Source organism: Engraulis encrasicolus, chromosome 8, assembly GCF_034702125.1.
Source record: "Engraulis encrasicolus isolate BLACKSEA-1 chromosome 8, IST_EnEncr_1.0, whole genome shotgun sequence".
In the NCBI taxonomy this organism is placed as follows: Eukaryota; Metazoa; Chordata; class Actinopteri; order Clupeiformes; family Engraulidae; genus Engraulis; species Engraulis encrasicolus.
In genome coordinates this window covers 5,736,282-5,758,827 of record NC_085864.1, presented here as the reverse complement: position 1 = coordinate 5,758,827, position 22,546 = coordinate 5,736,282, and the positions used below count along the sequence as shown (strand labels likewise).

Sequence of the window (22,546 nt, the reverse complement as noted above, 5' to 3'; positions counted from 1 at the left end):
AATCACCCATCCACAAAACAAAACAAAACAAAAAATATAGCGGGGCATAATTCCAGACTTGTGTGTGTTTGTGTATTTCTTGATGTGTTTTTTTAAATTTGAGAAAAATGGATTCATTGTGCAGCTGACTCATTTGAGTGCTTTTAAAGAAGAATAATCTGAATCTGGTCCCTAATTCAATTATAGGTCAGCCATTAGGAAATGCATTTGGGGCCGTGTAATTACCAGAATATGCACACATATCAAGGGAGAAACTGCTTTTCATGCTTGGGTTTTTTATTCTGCATGTCTGTCTGTCTGAGAAAGCTGCTCAGAAAGCTGCCCGAGATCAGCATATTAAACCATTTGTTTCCTTTTTTGTGTGTCACTTGATTGTTTTGCACATGAATTTGGGTTTTTACATTCTGCATGGTCGAAAATGTTGTGAACAAAAGGCAGGGGGTAAACAGCAGTGGTTTGAAAAAAATGATGTAACCATACATAATATTGTTGTCATTAGATATTGTCAAAAGGTGTGCAACTGGTATTACATAGATATTATATACAGTGAGTCCAATAAGTATTTGATCCCTTGCTAATTTTGTTGGTTTGCCTACTAACAAAGACATGATCAGTCAATAAATGTTATGATAATATGTATTATGATATGGAGAGACAGAATATCAAAAAGAAAATCCAGAAATTAACTTAAGAGAATATATATTTATTTATTTCCATTTCATCGAGCAAAATAAGTCTTTGATCCCCTGCCAACTGATTACAGTTCCAGGCCCACAGACCAGATGGGCACTTCCGATCAACTTGTCATCTGAATTAAAGACACCTGTACATACTAACATGCATAAAAGACGCATTGAATCAGCAGAATCAGTCCATAGTATGAGTGAATCAGTCACATTCCAACCTCACCAGCATGGGAAAGACCAAAGAGCGGTCAAATGATGTCAGGGACAAGATTTTAGACCTGAACAAAGATTAAATGGGCTGCAAAGCCACAAGAAAGAGACTGGGTATTAATGACCCAGCTGTTGATGCATTTCTTCCAAAATGTGAGGAATACAAAATGACTATCCATCAGCCTGTCTGGGGTTCAATACAAGATTTGACCTTTTGTAGGGATTTGATAATCATGAGAACAGAAAGAAAGCACCCTAGAGCTGTACGGGATGAACTAGGCAATGATATCAAAGCTACTGGGACCAAAATCTCTGAAAAAACTACTGGTAGCACTTAATGCCACAGAGATTTAAAATTCTGTAGTGCACACATGGTACCTCTACTTCAGAAGAAACCTGTGCAGTCCCACCTGAGGTTTGCCAACGGACATCAGACTGGTTTAGGATATGATAAGGAGGTGCTGTAGTCAGATGAAACCAAAATCAAGCTGTTTGGCATTAACACAATGCAATGTGTTTTGAGAAAGAGTACTGCTGTCTGTGATCCCAAGAACACCCTTCTCACCATCATGCAGGAAAGTGGTATCATTATGGTTTGAGGGTGTTTGTTTGGCCATGGCACAGGACAACTTCACATCGTCAACGAATGGATGGTGGGAGACATGTTATGTGCAATCCTGAGTGCAAACATCCTTCCCTCCACCACTACACTGAAGGGTGGGCCATTTTTGGATCTCCCAACATGACAATAATACACAACATACAGTCAAAGCAAGGAAGGAGTGGCTCAATAAGGAGCATATTAAAGTCGTGAAGTGGCCTAGACAGTCTCCAAATATTAAACCTGTAGTAATTCTATGGAGAGAACTGAACCTCCCATTTGCCAAGCTACAGCCACAAACTATTAATGTTTTAGAGTTAATCTGCAAAGAAAAATGGGCAAAAATATTTTCTACTATATGCACAAACATTGTCATCAACTAAAAGAAGCATCTGACCTCAGTGCTAGACAACTAGGGCTTTGCCACAAAACACTTTATCTTCTTTAGCTAGAGGGGTCAAATACTTATTTGCCTAAATTAAATACAAATAAATTAAACTATATTATTTTATGTTATTTTCTGGAATTTCTTTTCGATATTCTGTCTCTCCATGTTTGAATACATATTATCATAAATGTATAGACTGATCATGTCTTTATTAGTGGGAAAACCGGCAAAATCAGCAAGGGATCAAATACATATTGGACTCACTGTAGATTTACATAGACCTTTGTTACACCACCGTGTTTGCCCCAGAATTGTTAGATTTTAATTTATTTATTTAACCTGGAAAACTAATTCGTGGTAGTGATCTGAGAGACTCCAGCCTTGGATGAAAAAAAAAGAATCACCCAAGACCTTTGCAAGACCCCAGCTGTTCCTTTGAGGTGAACTGGCCCTCTTGACCTGAGCTCCACACGTGTAAGGGCCCATCCCCAGGGGGCGCTGTTGGCTCACCTTTCCTCCCCGGTGTGCCGCCAGCAGGGCAACCTTTGGCCCATAATCCCTGAGCGTGGAGCGGAGCGGAGCACAGCAGAGCAGAGCTGGGCAGGGTAAGGGCTGAGCGGCGCTGAGTGGGAGATAAAGCCTAGTGTCCCACCGCTCTGGTCAACCACACAGAGACTGTCAACCATGAAGGGCTTTCATCTTTACGAGTGTGCCTCAGCGAAGTGCTTTGCCGGGGGAGAGAGGGAGCGAAAGGGAGAGAGAAAGAGAGATAGAGAGAGGGAGGCAATGAGGCAACGACGTAGAGGGAGAGAGGGACAGAGGGAGCACTAGGCTACACAAACACGCAACCTTCAATCACACCAGCGTGAGGCGACTCCTCGCAGAAAGGAACCCTACCGCTACGAAATGTACCCCCATTTTCAGACGGGCCGCCTGATTTTGAGGCTTGTCATTTTTAGCTGTTTCGGGGAAAGGGGGAAAAAAATAAAAATGAAAGAAATAGGTCTCCTTCTTTTTATAAAGGGCGACTAAACTTAAAGGCTGCAGTATATAACCAATGCTTCAGGGTAGTAGCATTTTGGGGTTTGTACCATACATTATAATGTATTCAGTGGTTCCCTTTGGACTCTAAAGTCTCAAGAGGCCCAGGTTCTATACATGTGGATCATACATGCACCAGTATAACCTTCCCGGTGGTTATAGTGTGCAGCCTTTGGTGTGGAGAGGAGACCTCTCCCTCTATTCTGTTGGCCTGAGATAACCGTTGGAGCAACCGCTGTAAACTTCAAAGGGGCTCACCTCCCACCTGCGGGCCCAGAGCAGGAGTTACACACATGGGCCTGTTATCACCCCATTCGGGGCTGTTAGATCCAAAACCACTCTAATAATTGCCTTGAGTTATGAAATTGTGTGCGGCCAAGTAGAAACAGTTGATGGCAGAATCAGAGGATAGGGGGATTTACAGACAGGCAAGGGAAGGAGAGAAAGAAACATATTAAAAAAACAACTGGGACCTTGAGTCTGAACTACATTGGCCTTCTGAGATGTCTGAGCAAAAGTCTGCAATAACTAGAACTGGTCCACACATCTATTATGCTGTTGAGCAATCTGACACTGTCACGACACGTGATTGGCGAGGAAAACGGCAAAAAGAAGGGGATGAAAAATAGCCCGACTGGCGGTGGTACAGCAGTAGCTGTGCGAGGAGAGTATGTGTGAGAGGAAGGGTTTGATTTTAATTAGCTGGAAATCCTTGGTGCCTGCCGTTCGCAGTGGCGGGCTTGGACCAGGCACCGTATGAATGGACCCGCGGTGGAAAAGTGTCTGGCTCATTTATGGCCAACCGCAGACCTTCAGAGTGAAAGAAAGACAGAACAAGAGAGAGAGAGGATGAAAAAAGGAGAGCGAGGGGAAAAAAGACCAGCTTTTGTAACAATGCATAGACTTTGACAGTGACTGGAAAGACTCAGGCTTCCCTGTGCAAGGTTATGCAAGAAAATCTTGTGTGTGTGTGTGTGTGTGTGTGTGTGTGTGTGTGTGTGTGTGTGTGTGTGTGTGTGTGTGTGTGTGTGTGTGTGTGTGTGTGTGTGTGTGTGTGTGTGTGTGTGTGTGTGTGTGTGTGTGAATGTGTGTGTTTTGGAAGGACAACAGAGAGCCGAGGGCAAAAGGCGGTGGTCAGCCGGGGCGCTGGCACACACGCCACAGTGTTTTTGCAATCTATTCATAGGTGCGTAATGAGAGGACTCGGCTCGGCGCAGTTGTGAAGCCTCCACTTCGGCCGGCCGCGAGCCGCTCACTTCATGGTCACCACCTTCCTCCTCCTCCTCCTCCTCCTCCTTCTTCACTCTTTTGCTCCTTCTCATCCTTCTCTTTGCTTTCCTCATCTACCTCTTCTTCAGCGTCCTCCTCTTTGTCGTCTTCCTCTTCTTCGTCCTCTTCTTCATCCTCTTCCCTCATCTTCATCCTCCTCTTCATCATAAGCATCCTTTTCCTCATCTCTTCCTCCTTGTCATCTTCTTCATTCCCTCACCGTCCTCTTCTCTTCTCTTTCTCATCTTCCTCTACCTGCCTGTCCAGAGGAGGTTGACATAAGGAGGAGTTGTGGGAAGTCCATTTTGGTTTGGTTGTGTGGTGAGGTGAATGGTCAGGGGCAACAGTTTTGTGATTAGTGTGTTAATGGATAGGACGGTGTGTGTGTGTGTGCGCGTGTGTGCGTATGGGTGCGTGTGTGCACGCGAGCACATTCGTGATAGCGGACCATCTCGCAGGCCCTGTGTAATTCCTTGCAATCACGAGACTGATAAGCATCAAGGAATCTGCTATTGCTGTTGCGTGGCATATCAGTCTGGCGTTCCTCACACCAGCAAGTTTGTTTTTTTCCTGTCCTCCCTTTTTCTTCCACCTCCCCTCCACATTTCCTCATTCTCAAAGAGGAACGCTGACTTCATTCTGTGCCCAACCCCCTAACCTGTCCTTTTCTCTTGGCTTGCCTTGCTAGTCAAAGCACCTCTCGTCCAGTCTCAGGCGAAGCCAAGTTGATCTCTGGCTTTGCCGCAACAGCCCCTGTGCAATTTGTACGCCGTTGCTTCCCTAACAGCTATGGTGCGAGAGTACAGGCCGTAAACAATCATAATCAGGCGGCGTCTGACACTTTGCTAACGCACGGAGGTCGCCACGGTGCCAAAATAGCAGTGTAGGGCCCGAGCGGAGGGATGTCATTTAGTCTTTTACGGCCTTGTCAGTGTGCTCTGTGTTTTTCACAGGGCGTGAAAGAGAAAAGAGATGGGTGTTGGACGAGGAGGCCAGCAAGAGGAGAACTGGGGGGGTCGAGAGAGAGAGAGAGAGAGAGAGAGAGAGAGAGAGAGAGAGAGAGAGAGAGAGAGAGAGAGAGAGAGAGAGAGAGAGAGAGAGAGAGAGAGAGAGAGAGAGAGAAGCTTGCCAAACTCATCTGCTCATTTGGTTTGGTGGCATGGGGTGATATGGTGATATGGGTGTGTGGGAAGAAAGAAAGAAAATATGGAGGGAAGAAGAACAGAAGAAAAAAGGAAAAAAAGTCTGTGCTTGTCCTTACTCAAGGCTAGCAATTAGACCTGGATGAGCCCGCCACTGCAGCTGCAACCCTGTCTGGTGTTTGTGGAGTTAGGAAATGGTCTAATTTGTTTGGGAGCATTTATGTGTGTGTGTGTTTGTCTCTACGTGTGTGTTTGTGTTTTTATTCTCTCTTCATGTGGAAGTAGCACATTATATCTGCCCGTGTGTTTTTCCTTCTTTGTCGTCTCTTCTCTCATTCTCCATCGTATCTCTTAATCTGCACGTGTGTGTGTCTGCGTCTGAGTGTGCGTCTGTGTATTTGCGTCTGTGTGATGTCAATCTGTTTATATGTAAGTACATGTGTGTGTGTGTGTGTGTGTGTGTGTGTGTATGTGTGTGGGTGGGGGGGTTGTGGGGGTTTAATGTAACTGTGAACAAGGATCAGATTTCCATTTTAACCTTTTTTCTCCAGCTCTGAGCATGAACGCAGTGGGACAATCAGAGAGGATTAAGCGTCAGGCTGAAACATTGCCCTTTTATGCCCACGGTCAGCAGGGAGTGGGGCATTAGTGGAATTCAACTAGTGCATGAGCTCCATTTCATAACAGCGCTAGAAAATCTGATGATCTCGCCCTTTTCCCCTCCTTCTTCTCCTTTATCTGTCACTCTTTCTCTTTTTTTTCTCGCTTTGTATTATCTCACCCACACCCTTTCTCTTTGTCTCTTATGTTGAATTATTTTATTGCTATATTTTAATCTATAATATTTTTTGCCATTACCAAATAAGGAAGTTGAAATCCCTCAGTGCAATGCATTTATTTCTCTCTTTTTGCTCGCTTTGTTTTTCCGGTTAATGTTTTTTTGTGTGCTCTGGTTTTCTTTGCTTGAGGATTGCGTTGGTGTTTGCCGCCACAAACAGTGGGATACTTACCCAGCTTCCGTTTGCCTTAAACAGCAAAGTTCCGGACAAACACAACTATTATCAGTCAAGCTGCAGCATAGAGCTTCTATCGATATGAATCATTTAATCATAATCCTTTTTACTCTGTTCTCTATTTCATTGCCTTGAGCTCGGCCTTCCGCCCTGGATTTAATATTCACAGAGACGGATCCAAACACGATTGTTGTTCTTGAAAACTGTTAAAGGTGAATAACTTTTGAACGTGTGTGTGGGGAGAAATTGACTGACATCCCAAAGCAGAATACATAATGAAAAGGGTGCTAAGTGTTTGTCTAAGAAACTGTAAACGTGTGCTGTAAACGTGTGTAAACGTGAGGCACTATTTTTATGATGTTTCATTAAGGTGGTGAGAAAGGCCTTGCGTCTTGGGAAATCGCTCGCATAGCCCCTTAGCTGTAAAAAACGCAGTCGGATCAGAGACAGACCAGCTCCCAAGGTCTCAGTGGAAACAGACCCCTAAACCAGCCAGTCCCTTCTCTCTTCTCCTGCCTCACCTCCTTCCTTCTTCCTTTTCTCCTCCGCTTGACCTTTGAGGAATCATCCAAGTCCCTCCCAGCTGGTTCACCATTTTGAGAGCGAAGAGCCTCGACGACGACGACGTCTGGCCTGTGGCTGTAGGGCCGCTGACAGCTTTATGCTTCTGACTCTTGTTTTGCTGTCTGCCGAAGCCACATTACGGCCTAGTCCGCCCAGAGCCCTCGTCTGTTGTGTGTGTGTGTGTGTGTGTGTGTGTGTGTGTGTGTGTGTGTGTGTGTGTGTGTGTGTGTGTGTGTGTGTGTGTGTGTGTTTGTCTGTGTGTTGTTCATGGCCGTTGTCAATAACAGCATGAAATGGAGAGATGAAATGAGCGGGGGGAAAGGGATAAAAAGGGTCTCTTTGCCTTCCCCACAAGGAATCACACAGTTACAGACACACACACACACACACACACACACACACACACACACACACACACACACACACACACACACACACACACACACACACACACACACACACACACACAGAGAGGCACACTCTTTCTCTCTCTCTCTCTCACACACACACACACACACACACACACACACACACACACACACACACACACACACACACACACACACACACACACACACACACACACACACACACACACACACACACACACACAAACGCTCTCTCACACTCAAACTCAACTCACACTTCCATCTGAGCTAATGGTGTTAACGTCCAGGGGCCACTAAATCGCTGTGAAATCTCCTGTGCTGTGGTAAATGTTTTAGGGGATTAATTAGTTAACAGAACACTCTCCCAAATAGAAAGGAACATTTAAATGAAAGAAGATTAGCACCAACTGTCTGTTTGCCCGAGAAAAAGGATTACACTTTTCATCGGTTCTTTTCTACAGTCCCACCCTTATCTGCAGATTGCGGTTTGACCAATTTGTTTTGGGGCTTTCGAGAGACACACAAAAGGGGCTGTGTGAGACAGGCTAAGCCTCTGTGAGAATCGGCTCCTCTGGTGGAAAATATCAAATATGGTTTCCAAGCTATGGGGTTTTTCAGTCAGAGTTGTCCAATTAAATCTTAATAGCACCACTTTACTGCCACTCACTGCAAAGTTAAAGTTGGTATTGTGGTTGATTTCAGGTTTTGAAGCTTGGCGTCTTCTCTTCTCCCTACCCCAATGTTCAATCTCAAATCACACTTCACAAGAAGACTCGGACTCACAAGTGTGTAACATTTATACAGTCGTTACTTCATTACCGAATCGCTGAAGTGGTCTCTGTCCATTAATGAATTCATAAGGAAGCCCCTATCAGGTGGTCTGGCAGGGAAGGGATTCACCGCGACGGTTGCCTTTTCCATTATTCTTCGGTGTTTGCCAAATGAACCGTGAACACTTTTCATGCTTCCCCACTCTCTGTTTTTCCCCTTCAGCGCTCGATTGACTTGTGGATGTGGTTTCTCATAAGCTGGTAGTGTTGAGAATATCCCTAAGCCAGAATGCCCGCAGGCCTCATTTTGCCGTGTGTGGAGTCTCCCCGATGCTTGTGCCCAGACAAACAGAACCAGCTCAGTCTGCAGCCACAGAGGAGTCCACAGAGAAACCCCTACCTCCCCTCCAATGCACTGTATTCAATACATACACAGGCTTATGCATGCACATTACATGTAGACATGTACTCACTTACAAACGCATATATTTTACACACACGCATGCACGCAGGCATGCACGCACATACTCACTCACAAACGCATATATTTTACACACACACACACACACGACACACTCACACACACACGACACACTTTCACATCACGTAAATGTTTGTGTGTGACATACACTGTTTTTAATGGTAGCCTAGATGGGTTCTAAATGTTTGTTTTCCCCTGGCTGCGCGAACCTGGCTGCACACAAATCAACCTCTGATTGTTGGAAACCGCTGTCGGTCAAAGAATTAGGTCACGTGGTTGGCTGCCAGTGTCTTGCCCCTCCTCACAATATCGTGTAATAAACACGGTGAACCCATGTATAGAACTAAGTTGTGAGCAACTGAACTTATTTTGGTGCTTTGAATGCAAACTAGCTTTCGTATAGTCTACCAGTCAACACGCACACGTGCACGCGCGCACACGCACACGCACACGCACACGCACACGCACACGCACACGCACACACACACACACGCACTGCACACATCCTACCACCAAGGCCACTTCTCCACTCATCCTCAGGCTTTTCCCACATGAGTCTGGCGTTGTCCGTACTCGGTGTGTCATCCCCTCGCTCAGGGATGCCGACAGGGGGGGACAAAGAGGTCAGTTGTCTTGGCCCCAAGGAGAAGGGGGCCCCATAATTTGGTCCTCATTACACGGCATGAATTGGGTGGGGGTCCTTTTAGATGTCTTTTTCCTGGGCCCGGCTAAAGCTGTCAGCGGCCCTGCCTCCTCTTCTGCCCAAATCACAGCACGGGCCTCAGACACCATGCCAGGCGTCAGTGTCCCTCCCAGCGTTCTCTAGGCCCTTGCCACACAAATAACAGCAGAAATCAAAGCTTGCCCGCACACCTCCCACCTCACTACCCACCCTCACCCCTCAGGATCAAACAGGTTAAGTTTTGAAGTTCTCACTTTGTCTGTAAAAGATTAACGAGTTATTGACCGCATGACGACCCAAGCAAGCCTCCCTCCCTTGCCACATGCACACATTGACACATACACACTCATGCAAGCAAAAACACACACACACACACACACACACACACACACACACACACACACACACACACACACACACACACACACACACACACACACACACACACACACACACACACACACACACACACACACTATACTGCACTACACTGCACTACACTACACTACATTACAAATACACCAAGGCCTCCTGCACTGGCCGCTGGTTATCTTGATGGTTTGAAGGGGCGGGTGGCCTCCCCTCCCCTCCCCGACCAGTCCCCTCCCGGCTGTGATCGCTCGCAGCCTGCCCTGCACCGGGGCCTGAGTGGGTGGCTTTGATGTCGGGCCATGGCCGGCTCTCACAGCGCCGTGTGTGTGTGTTCTCGTGCCTGTGTGTGTTCCTCCACAGCTTTCATAAACACCTCCGCCAGTGTGGCGGCACTATGTGAGGCCACCTCATGGACACAGATGCACGCACGCGCAAATTCACAAACACACACACACACACACACACACACACACACACACACACACACACACACACACACACACACACACACACACACACACACACACACACACACACACACGCACACACACACGCACGCTCGAGCACACACACATACTTTCGCCCACACTACATCCAGGCATTTGGCCACATCTGCCCACTACAGAGCCTAAAAGCCCAAAATGACTGATTTGCTCACGCTGTCATTCCTGTGGAAGTGGATGTGTGTCCCGGGCAACTGGAGACGGTGCACAGACACTGACTCCACACTGTCCTGCTGATGACTGCTGCTGCTGCTCCTCTAACGCATATGCTTACAATTTCACTCCTCCCTTCAGCCTCAAGAAAAAAAAAGGAGGTCGCAGCACCGAATGTTATTAATTAAAAAAAGTCGGGGATACTTTTGATTCGCTCTCTTCCCTTCTGCCAAGTTCGTCCGACCCCCATCCCTCATGGGGCCACGCTGACATCATCCGGACTTTGCCAGGCCCGGCCGAACGCTTTCGGACACTAAAGTAAAACATCCCGGCCGCATTAAGGGCTTTTCGCACATGTTTCGTGTTTAGAGCTGTGACAGAAAGAAAACAACGCAAGGGAAAAAAACCAAAACACAACGCGCCAAAAATAAATAGCCGTGTGGTGCTTTCTCTGCTTTCCAGGGAGACCGTGATATTTATGGAAATCATTACATTACCAGCTTCTCTCCGCACAACACGCTTGTCCTTTGCACACACATACACACAACTCACACACACACAGACACAGTAAATGAGAGGGTTCGTTCTTTTTGAGAGTGTGTGTGGTGTGGTGTGGTGTGTTGTGGCAGTTGGTGTGCGTTCGTGCATGCGTGCGTCCGTCCCTCTGTACCAGAAGAGTCGTAAATAACACTTTCTTGCCTCGGGATGTGAGGTGTTATAAATAGGACGTGTCAAAAGTCCCTATAACATCTCAGGTTCCCCGAAAATTTTACAGCGGCATGCCCGCGCCGAGAAGGCTGCTTTTTAATTTGGCCCCTTCCTGGCTAACCAACTGACGCCTCTCGCCGAGGCCCTGTATTTCAACAAGGCCGCAGAAGCCCCAGCGCTGGCTTTCCAGTCTCCACTGGCTTTTGGAGAACAGAGTGTACCATCAGCAAACTCGCATCCCGGCGCACACACACACACACACACACACACACACACACACACACACACACACACACACACACACACACACACACACACACACACACACACACACACACACACACACACACACACACACACACACACACACACACACACACACACACACACACACACACACACACACACACACACACACACACAGGCCAAGCCTCATCCGTCAAAGGCGAGCGAGGCAGGCAGGCGGTCTGTTGGTCGGTCGGTCGGCCGGGTGGACTGGTGGGTTGGCTGGCTGAAGGAACAAAAACGAGGGGGAGAAGGAGGAATGGTAGAGGAGGAGGAGGAGGAGGACAGAGCGAGGGAGAGGGAGAGGAGGTGGGGTGAGGGAGAGGAAGCTCCCAGATAAACATACCGCAGCGCCTAAACTCCTAATCACTCTACGCTTCCGTTTCCAGCCTCTATAATTAGAAGGCCCTCTCTTCCATGTATTCCCAGTTGACGCAAATGCTTCTTGTGGCTTGGCACCTCATTTGGGGCGTGGGTTTAGTTTATGGCCGGGGCCCGTCGCTTGGTTTAGTCTTCTGATACAGCATAAATAGCTAACCACCATCTAATTCACTGGCCCGTTGTGTTTTCCTTCTAATGTGAGCAATCTCTCCACATGTGCTTCCACCAGAAAATCCGCCCTCGTGGCCCCACCCCTCTGTCACACCCCCCCACCACCACCCCGATCCGACCCCTGGCAATCTCAAACCCTAACCCCGTCCTCAACCACCCACCTACCCACCCCCCCCAGTGGGCACAATCACACTCTCCTTCAGCCGAGGATGGTACGAGGGTGTGAAAGTCACGGAGGTTAACATCAGGGTGGATGAGCTCATGCGACGTTTCAGCTATTTTTTGCCACTCTTTTTTTTCCCCCTTCCCCATCCAGCGCTCTTTGCACGTGTTACAACGTTTAATCATTTCATCGTTTAATCCTTTGCCCTTGGTTTTCTGATGCACCAAAGCCACCCAGTAAAGACCTAACCGCTAATTAAAACCTACTGTGGCCCGGCACTCGAAACCCTTGATCGGAAAATGGGCCTCCATCGCCATATTAATTATGACATTTGAGACACCGTGGCTTGATGCTAATGTGACATTTCCATTGCCAATTTTGGAGCCCGAAAGCTTCGCAGACCTGTTTTTAGGAAATCTGTCTAACGCGGGCCCTCCATTTTCATAGGCAACTGGTTTAGGCCTTGGGTTTGTTCTGGTGTGGTTTCGCTGAGTGTGTTGTTTACTGTATGAGCTATACTTTCTGTAGTCCAGCTTCAGACTTCAAATAAAAAGCGCACAAGTGAGCGGGCCTGTCATCAGAGGGTGAACTTGGGGTTCTGCTGCGGTCGCGTTTTAATGCGGAGCCACATACCGCTGTGCAACTCCCACTCCGCTTCCCTTTCGGCAGAGATGGGCACGGCACATGGCAACGTGCTGGGAAGAAGAAAATGTCACAGGCATTTTTACAACTCCCCAGGATTGATAGCCTGTCTGAGTTGGCCCTGATGTGGTGGAGAGTGGCTGTGATGCGTGCGAGTGCTAATGCGGCATTTGTCACCATGATGAGTCAATTCTGGGAACAATTATCCTTACTGTTGTGATGAGAGCATTTCCTTTGTTGTGCCACTGTGCTGTTGTTTTTGTTTGTTACTAGTGTTGTTTGTTTGCTTTTGGTTTGCCATAAGGTAGAATTTAAATAAGATAATTTGACCGCAGATATATCACAGGTGGCTTGGTGAAATTCCTTTTTCTGTATTGTGAACTCATTGTCCACTTATTGTTCACTTCTTTGCATATTTGTATTGCTCACTGACTTATGGCCTCCATTAAAACAAACCTCTAAACATAACTTCAACAAGACAAGAGAGCATGTAAAAACATGATTTATTGATGGCTTCAGCATCAGTACACAGTGTATAGTCTTTAGACCGTCATCCAAAAAACAGCGTACTCTTAAATCATTCCGCTGACGTTGTTTTCCCCCCTTTCTGTCTTTTTTCGTTTGTCTGGCAGGTATGCTTCTGGTGACCACAGATTCGCTGGGCCATGACTTCCACGTCTTCCAGGTTCTGACGCACCCCTGGGCCTCCTCCCAGAGTGCCGTGCACCACCTCTACACTCTCCATCGGGGCGAAACTGAAGCAAAGGTAAGGACGTGTGCACTTGTCTTACCTGACCTGTCTGCTGCCCTCTCTGGGAAGTTAGAAGGAACTTGATTTCACAAGTCTAGTCGTGATCTCCATAGGCCCAATAGTGTAACCCAGAAATGTTGAGTACCCTAAAGTTTTATTGCAGAAATATCATCTATGGGCCTAATGGATAGAATTTAGCTTGGTTGCCCAAAGTTGCACTTTGAGCAATTTGCATAATTAGCATAAATATATTGTTAAGATAAGACTACTACAGGTGAATAGGCTAAAAAAAAAAAAAAGGTATCACCATGAAACTTTCTCAGTTGATTACTGATGATGAGAGAAGGAAAAAATGTATTGGATGTTTTTTGTATTTTGATGTTTAGATATGCAAATGAGGGCATACATTATTAATTATGCGTTAATTTGCATACGCACCAAATCACTTTCATAAGGTGAACTCTGGCTCAAAATAACTTTTATGTGGGTAAAATATGTATATTTGAGTGTTGAGATGGTGAAAACCTTCTGAGGAATCTGGTCAAGAGGGAGTTTTTACCTGGATATATGCCCTGTGCAATATACTGTATAGGCCTACATATAGGCTATTTATTACATACCGCATGTATACAGCACACACATACATTCAGTGTAGCAGAACTATATACAGTAGAGTATGCCTGTGTACACAAACACAAAATAACTATACAAGAGTAATTTACTGGTTTGAGGAAAGGCTTTAAGGCCTAAAATAGCACATACTGTATACGTTTTTGAAACAAAATATGATTGTACCAGACTTTCAGTATACAACATGCAGAATAACTACAGTATGCACACGCGCACGCGCACGCGCACACACACACACACACACACACACACACACACACACACACACACACACACACACACACACACACACACACACACACACACACACACACACACACACACACACATTGCATGGGTGACTCTAAACAACTCTCCTTAACACTGAGAAAAGTTATCTGGAGGTTTATATTGTGCTACTCTAGTCAGAAACATAATACAAAATCTGAAAACCAGTAATGGTTTTTGTGGTGTAGTTTTTGTAAATCATACCTGTGCTCAATGGAATTGGGCAGAAGGATTGTGTTAAGAGGCTGAATTGCTAGGTATAATAAACCTTATTTAAGTAGATGACCTCATTAACTCCTCTGAAACTCCAGAAGATTCTTCAAAAGAATGCTCAATAGTCACACAATTGCACAGTTGAAGTAAAGCCATGGCTGGGTTAGAGACTTCTGTAGAGCAAAGGTTCAAAATCCACCCAGTATTTCATGTAGGAGCAAAAGTACATTGTAGAATAGTCATCCCAGTCTTAAAAAATTAAAACAAATGGAAGGAAGACAAGAATGCTGACAGTATTTTTACCAATGACTATCCACACCACCTCAAATTCAAAATGTCAGACTTCTGGGACTTGTCTGCAAATAGAACCAGCCACAGCCCATTGCATTAGCAAAAGTAGGCTCTACTAAATATTACTAAAATATTTAGCATATGCCTATTTTTAAGCTACATGTACAATTGATTCTGCTGGGCCCATAAAAGTCATTTCACATCTGAAATGTTGTTCTTTCCATACTGTTTAACATAAGTAATACGAAATTGCTTTAACAAACTATCAACAGACAAACCAATAATGTTTTTCAAAAGGGGTGCCCAATCATTCAATTATTGTATACCACTGTATATGCACACACACATATTTAGAAAAAACACATAGCCTTCACCATCCCCATACTTTCACGGTATTTTCTTCAGCACATGTGTATCCTGCAGCAATCACTGGCCTAATGCGCATGTTATTTTGTGTGATGTTGGCTCTTTTGGATTTGTTCACTGTGCTGTATGTGTATGCACGTAAGGCTGTTTGGCATGGAACATTTAATTCATCCATCTAGGTCAACACTACCTCTTGACCAGGTCCCTCAAAAGGTTTTCACCAACTAAACCACCAAGTACATAATGCTTTACCCACAGAAAAATATATTTGGAGCCATGGGTTTACCATATGAAGGTGACATAAACCTCCAGATAACTTTTGTCACTGTGAAGGTCAATGGAGAGTTGTTTAGTCACCCATGTTATGTGTGTGTTTGTGTGTGTGTGTGTGTGTGTGTGTGTGTGTGTGTGTGTGTGTGTGTGTGTGTGTGTGTGTGTGTGTGTGTGTGTGTGTGTGTGTGTGTGTGTGTGTGTGTGTGTGTGTGTGTGTGTGTGTGTGTGCGCGCGCGCGCGTGTTTGTGTGTGCGTGCATACTGCAGTTATTCTGCATGTTGTATAGTGAAAGTCTGCTACAATCATATTTTGCTCCAAAAACGTATGTGCTATTTTAGGCCTTAAAGCCTTTCCTCAGACCAGTACATTTCTCTTGTATAGTTATTTTTTGTTTGTGTACACAGGCATACTCTACTGTATATACAGTGCCCTCCATAATTATTGGCACCCCTGGTTAAGATGTGTTATTTAGCTTCCAATTATTTTATTTATTTTCTAAATAATATGGGACCTTAATGGAAAAAAAGAGAAAAATCCAACCTTCAATACAAGTGCATTTATTCAGTGGGGAAAAAATCCCACATAAAGAAATAATTATTTGACATCAAATAATGTGTGTCACAATTATTAGCACCCCTAATATATTATATTTTGTACAACCCCCTTTTGCCAACAAAACAGCACCTAATCTTCTCCTATAATGTTTCACAAGATGGGAAAAGACAGAAAGAGGGATCTTCAGCCATTCCTCTTTGCAGAATCTCTCTAAATCATCCAGAGACCTGGGTCCTCTCCTCTGTACTCTCCTCTTCAGCTCACCCCACAGGTTCTCAATGGGTTGAGGTCAGGGGACTGAGATGGCCATGGGAGGAGCTTGATTTTGTGTCTGGTGAACCATTTCTGTGTAGATTTGGCCATATGTTTAGGGTCATTGTCTTGCTGAAAGACCCAGTGACGACCCAGCTTCAGCTTTCGGGCAGAGGGCAACAGATTTTGATTTAAAATGTCCTGGTATTTCAAACTATTCATGATGCCATGCACCCTAACAAGGTTCCCAGGGCCTTTGGAAGCGAAACAGCCCCACAGCATCACTGACCCACCCCCATACTTCACAGTGGGTATGAGGTGCTTTTCAGCATGCGCATCTTTCGTGGTACGCCAGACCCACTTAGAGTGTTTGTTGCCAAAAAGCTCAATCTTGGTCTCATCTGACCAAAGCACACGGTCCCAGTTGAAGCCCCAATACTGCTTGGCGAACTCCAGACGCTTGCGTTTATGATTGTGAGTGAGGAAAGGTTTTCTCCGTGCATGCCTCCCAAACAGCTTGTTGGCGTGTAGACAGCGCCTGATGGTTGATTTGGAAACTTTGTGACCCCAGGATGCTACCATTTGTTGTAATTCTATAACAGTGAGCTTTGGAGATCTTTTGATTTCTCTTACCATCCTCCTCACTGTGCGTGGTGGCAAAATAAACTTGGGTCCTCGTCCAGGCTTGTTTACCACTGTTCCAGTTGTTTTGAACTTCTTAATTATTCCTCTCACAGTGGATATGGGCAGCTGCAGTTGAGTGGCAATCTTCTTGTAGCCTCTGCCTGACCTGTGAAGGTCGACGCACATCTGCCTCACTTGTATGCTGTGTTCCTTTGTCTTTCCCATGTTTAAGAGTGGATAAGAGAAATGGCCTCGGTGTCACGTCATATTTATACCCCAGGGAAACAGGAAGTGATGAATTACTAATTAAATGTTCCTACATACTCTGGTAAACTTTGTAAACTACTGTAGAAATGACAGAAATGCTTCAATTATATTTATTTCCTGGGAATTGTTAAGGGTGCCAATAATTGTGGAACAGGTGATTTAATGAAAAATAATTATTTTTAAGTCAGGGATTTTTTTATTTTCTTACAATTCCTTTGAGTTGAAGGCTACATTTTCCTACAATTTTCAGTGTGACAGTATTCTTCTGCAATAAACACTGAATTTATTTTAAGGCTTTTAACACATCTCAACCAGGGGTGCCAATAATTATGGAGGGCACTGTAGTTCTGCTACACTGAATGTATCTGTTTGCTACACGCTGTATGTAATAAATAAATATCCTATATTTATAGGCCTACATATTGGGGCATGTATCCAGGTCAAAATTCCCTCTTGACCAGGTTCCTCATAGAAGGGGTTCCCAAACTTTACCATGACAAGGCTCCCCATATACCGCTAGATTCCAGCCAAGGCCCCCCATATACTGCCAGATTCCAGCCAAGGCTCCCCTAACATGGGCCGTGCGGCACCCGTGCCACAATATTTTTTCTGTGCACCCGGTTTCACAACTCGATGAAATTGGTGCATTCCTAAACCAAGTACTACAGACCAGTGTTAATTTCGTCAACCACGACGATGACGAAAATATTTCGTCAACGCCCCTTTTTCCCTTGACGATGACGAGACGATGACGCACTAAAAATTGTCTCAAGCAAATCAAAATATGACGAAAATAAAAAAATATTTTCGTCAAGGAGACTAAGACGAGACGAAATTTACAAGCCACGGACGAATGGACATTAAAAATATATAATTATTTATAATTAATTCATAATTTGTAATTGCAATATAGTCCTAATTGTGTCTTGAACATAGGTGATTGCGCTCACGCTGTGTTGCCTCGTGTGTATCTGCTGGCAGCCAGTGCATGGCGCGGCTCAGTCAGTAGTTCTGTAGCCTAGTAGTTCAGCGAGTCCATTTAAGTTGAGTTTAGGTCCTAAAACATTCCCAGAGAAAGAGAAAAAATAGCCAACGTTGAGGAAGTGTTCATTTTGAAACATGTTCAACAACCCTCTTGTCCATGACGAAGACATGTGTTTCTGCAGTAGGTAATGACAGTCACGCCAATCCTCCTCTGATACTGTCATTCTAAACCTCCTCGAGCTTCCACTATTCTCCTTTTCACTTAGGCTGTCTTAGCCCGGCGTTCGTTGTCTGTTCTTTTTTGTAATGTTTGCTATATTTGTTGTTTAACCATATGAGTAGGCAGTTCGCAAGCAAATCATGAAGGTCGGATTTGTGAATTTATTTAAATCAGTCACCGCGGGAGCGCGCGCCAGCGGTGGAGGGAAGTTGGCCTGTCTAAAGTAACAGAGGCACGGCTACTGTAGCCTAGTTTTGAAAAGAACCAATGGATGGGCGATCGCTAAGGAGTTTTAAACTGTTGAGATTTGAAACGTGTTCTCGTCGAGAGCAACGCTAAAAGACCCAAGGAAGTCGACAGCATTTCCATGCGTCTTCAGCGTCTTCCTAAGTTCCAAAAACTCTTTTCAGGTCATGCTTATCGAACCTCGACATCCCCGACAAACAAAACAGCATTAGTGTTTAAATATTTGTATGTGCGTGTCCTTTCTATCGTCCAGTCTGCATACCCCTGCCTAACTATTTTTCCTGGGACTTTTGCAGGGCATACGAAGTGTGCTCGCGCAATCTATTTAAGCCCATTCCACACATGCCGCTCGAGTCATTATAGTTCTCTGCTCGCATTGCCAATTGAAAACAAAACGTGCATAGTCTAACATCAGCAGTATTTTATCTGACTCGTGGTCATCGGGAAGCCACTATCAGGGAGACTTCTTGAACTTCATGCAGACTAGGGATGTCTGGTCTTCCCACTGCCGGCAATTTGCAGGCTTTAAGTCACGCGGTCAGGTGAAGAAGAGCATGTGGCTTCCTCCGTGATCAAACTCAAAATCAAATATAATATGCAGCAGCTTCTAATGCACGAGAGAGAGAGAGAGAGAGAGAGAGAGAGAGAGAGAGAGAGAGAGAGAGAGAGAGAGAGAGAGAGAGAGACAGAGAGAGAGAGAGAGAGAGAGAGAGAGCGCAGCCTGCACCTGGGTGTGTGTGTGTGTGTGTGTGTGTGTGTGATGCTCTTTTGCTCTATGATGTTGAAATGACTGATTTGGGTTTTGGTGGAAAATGACCAAGTAACAAGGTCAATATTTGCTGCAATAGGCTAAATTAGTAATACCTAATATAATACAATAGCCATTGTAGGTTATTTATTTTACACCACAATATTGACTAAAATGACTAAAAATTGAAATGTTGACTAAAATTTGAAATGTTGACTAAAATGACTAAAATGACTAAAATTTGACTATGACTAAAATTGATTTTCGTCATTTTGACTAAGACTAAGACTAAATTGGGAAGGCAATGACTAAAATATGACTAAGACTAAAATTGATTTTCGTCATTGTGACTAAGACTAAGACTAAATCAAAAAAAGCTGACGAAATTAACACTGCTACAGACAGCATAGTACATAAACTTTGCAAGGAAGAAAATTATTCCACTAGGATAGTTCAGCTTATTTTTGGTTTATTTTGGCTTACTTAAGTTATTCAATTTATTAGGCTATTTATCTTATTTTGCCATATTTTTCCTGCCAGTCTGCCGTGGGCCCCCTGGCAGCCCCCCAGGGGTACCAGGCCCCACTTTGAGAACCACTGCCTCAGAAGGTTTTCAACATCTCAACACTCAAATATACATATTTTACCCACATAAAAGTTATTTTGAGCCAGAGTTCACCTTATGAAAGTGATTTGGTGCGTATGCAAATTAGCGCATAATTAATAATGTATGCCCTCATTTGCATATCTAAACATCAAAATACAAAAAACATCCAATACATTTTTTTCTTCTCTCATCATCAGTAATCAACTGAGAAAGTTTCATGGTCATACCTATTATTTTATTTTTTTAGCCAATTCACCTGTAGTAGTCTTATCTTAACCATATATTTATGCTAATTATGCAAATTGCTCAAAGTGCAACTTTGGGCAACCAAGCTAAATTCTATCCATTAGGCCCATAGATGATATTTCTGCAATAAAACTTTAGGGTACTCAACATTTCCGGGTTCATGAAATCACGACTAGACTAATAGGTGTGAATCCCAGTCTAACGTAAACACACACTTCTGGATCAGGGATCAAGATCCTGAGCAAGGGCGTAAATGCTCAGACAAACAGATAATTGTGTAATTAGTGACATCGCTTATTGTAGGTGTCACAGGCAGAAGGTAGCTAGCGTTCTTATCCGAAAGCCAGCATACACCTTTTGAAATGTTTGTTCAAGAGACAACAGCAGGGATCTCTATGCAAGCAATGGGCCGACACTGTGTTCTTCATAGCACTCTCCCTCTCTCCTACAACCAACCTCCATTTCGACTGAATGCACTTTGATGCAAAAAAATGAAACCAGGACACTGATAACTCCATGTCTGGCTCTGATGCTAACCATGTGTGTTTTGGGACACCATGCATGATGTGTGCTGCTTACACACACACACGCGCGCGCGCGCACACGCACAATGCACATGCACACGCACACACACACACACACACGCACACACACACAAACACACACGTACACACATGCTCTTGCGCACTCAGTCACGCACAAACACTTCGTCATCCTCTGTTTGTTTGATGCTGCTGAAATGCTGCGTTCACTGGAACCCGTTAGCGGCGCGTTTTCGAGATGTTACGCGAGAGCCTTAAATCACTGAGCTCCTTGAGGGCCACCCAGCGATGTTTACAGTGAGGCCCGCCTCCATAAGAACCCGTGATATCTCGTGTTGAGATCACACTTTTAATCCTTCAGTGTATCTCTGTGTGTTTTCTAAATAATGTCAAGAGACATAAGTCAGGGCTGGCCTGATGTCTCCACTACTACGGGCCTCGAGAGACTAGTTTGTAGGGCTCCCTACAGAGTCTCTCTCTCTCTCTCTCTCTCTCTCTCTCTCTCTCTCTCTCTCTCTCTCTCTCTCTCTCTCTCTCTCTCTCTCTCTCTCTCTCTCTCTCTCTTTCTCTCTCTCTCTCTCTGTCTTTCTCTCTCTCTCTCTTCCTCTCTCTTTCTCTCTCTCGTTGTGTCTTGCACGCTCTCTCTCTCTCGTTGTGTCTTGCACTCTCTCTCTCTCTCTCGTTGTGTCTTGCACGCTCTCTCTCATTCTCTTTTTTTCTTGCCCTCTCATTCTCTTGCCTTCCCTCTCCCCCCTCACTACTTTTCTGTTTCTATTTTCCTCTGCTCACTTCCACACCATCTCTGATATCTTCACCATGTGAGTCCAGCTCACCGTCTGTCTCCTCCACCCCGCTTCCCCACCCCACCCCCAATTTTCTCCCTCCTCCCCTCCATGCCTCCTCCTCCTCCTCTTTCCTCAGCCATTGTTATCATGCTAGTATTAAAATTGGTGTTGAGGGCCATGCACATCAGTGTGATGCTTATGCAGTGCAGTTATATAGCAGCCTTTGTCAGCACCTTTTTTTGACATATAATGATTTCAAGCAGCTGTTAATGAATGTTTGTTTGGAATACCAAACTGTCACTATTGTGATGATGATGTCTGGAAAGTGTATTATCCATCTCCGGGTAGTCAACAAATCAAGAATGACAACAACACTAATACCTTGTGCCTTCATCAGAATCAAATGTTCAGCATATTTCTGCCTTTTTTCTGGTCTCGGTTTCGTTTTTTTGTTGTTGCTGTTGTTGTTGTTGTGGTTGTTGTTGGAAGATGTGGGTGTGATCGGTGTTAAGCTCTAATTCACTTGAGGGATGGTTTGAGAAACATGCAAGCTCCCTCATGCCGTTTTAGCGTTCAGCCCCAAATTATTCACAGTTGTGGAATGGCAATAACCCCCCGAAATCAATTCATGGCCGGCCAGAGGAAATAGTGTATAAAAGCACAGCTTGATTTGTAAGATAAATAGTGCGTGGCAATTTAAACAACATGGAGAGCAGAGATCCACTCATCCACTAATAAATACTAAACAAAAATACCTTCATCTTTTCGCTTTCCACAGCACGCAGGCACGCACTCAGGCACGCACGCACACACGCACGCACGCACGCACGCAGACATGCACACACACGCACACACTTACAATCATACAGTGTCTGACTGCTAGCCTTTAAAATAAAATAAAATAAAATAAAATAAATAAATAAATAAATGGAAGCCGGGAGAAGAGAAAATCTAATCTAGAGCAGAGTTACAAGCAGGGATGGGCTCCTTTTGACATTGCACTTCTCGCTCGGCCCACTTAATCAAATTTGATGGTCAGCAGAGCGTCCTTTGAAAAATGGCAAT

General features: G+C 44.8%; 1 protein-coding gene across 2 annotated transcripts in view; it reads left to right on the top strand.

Moving 5' to 3' along the window:
- The window catches only part of bcas3 (BCAS3 microtubule associated cell migration factor), a 423,177-nt gene that overhangs the window by 59,607 nt on the left and 341,024 nt on the right, over positions 1-22,546 (top strand). For both annotated transcript variants that reach the window (XM_063204868.1, XM_063204867.1), the window contains exon 14: positions 13,247-13,380. In XM_063204868.1, coding sequence (XP_063060938.1) covers positions 13,247-13,380 — 134 coding nt within the window. The remainder of the gene's footprint in view (positions 1-13,246; positions 13,381-22,546) is intronic.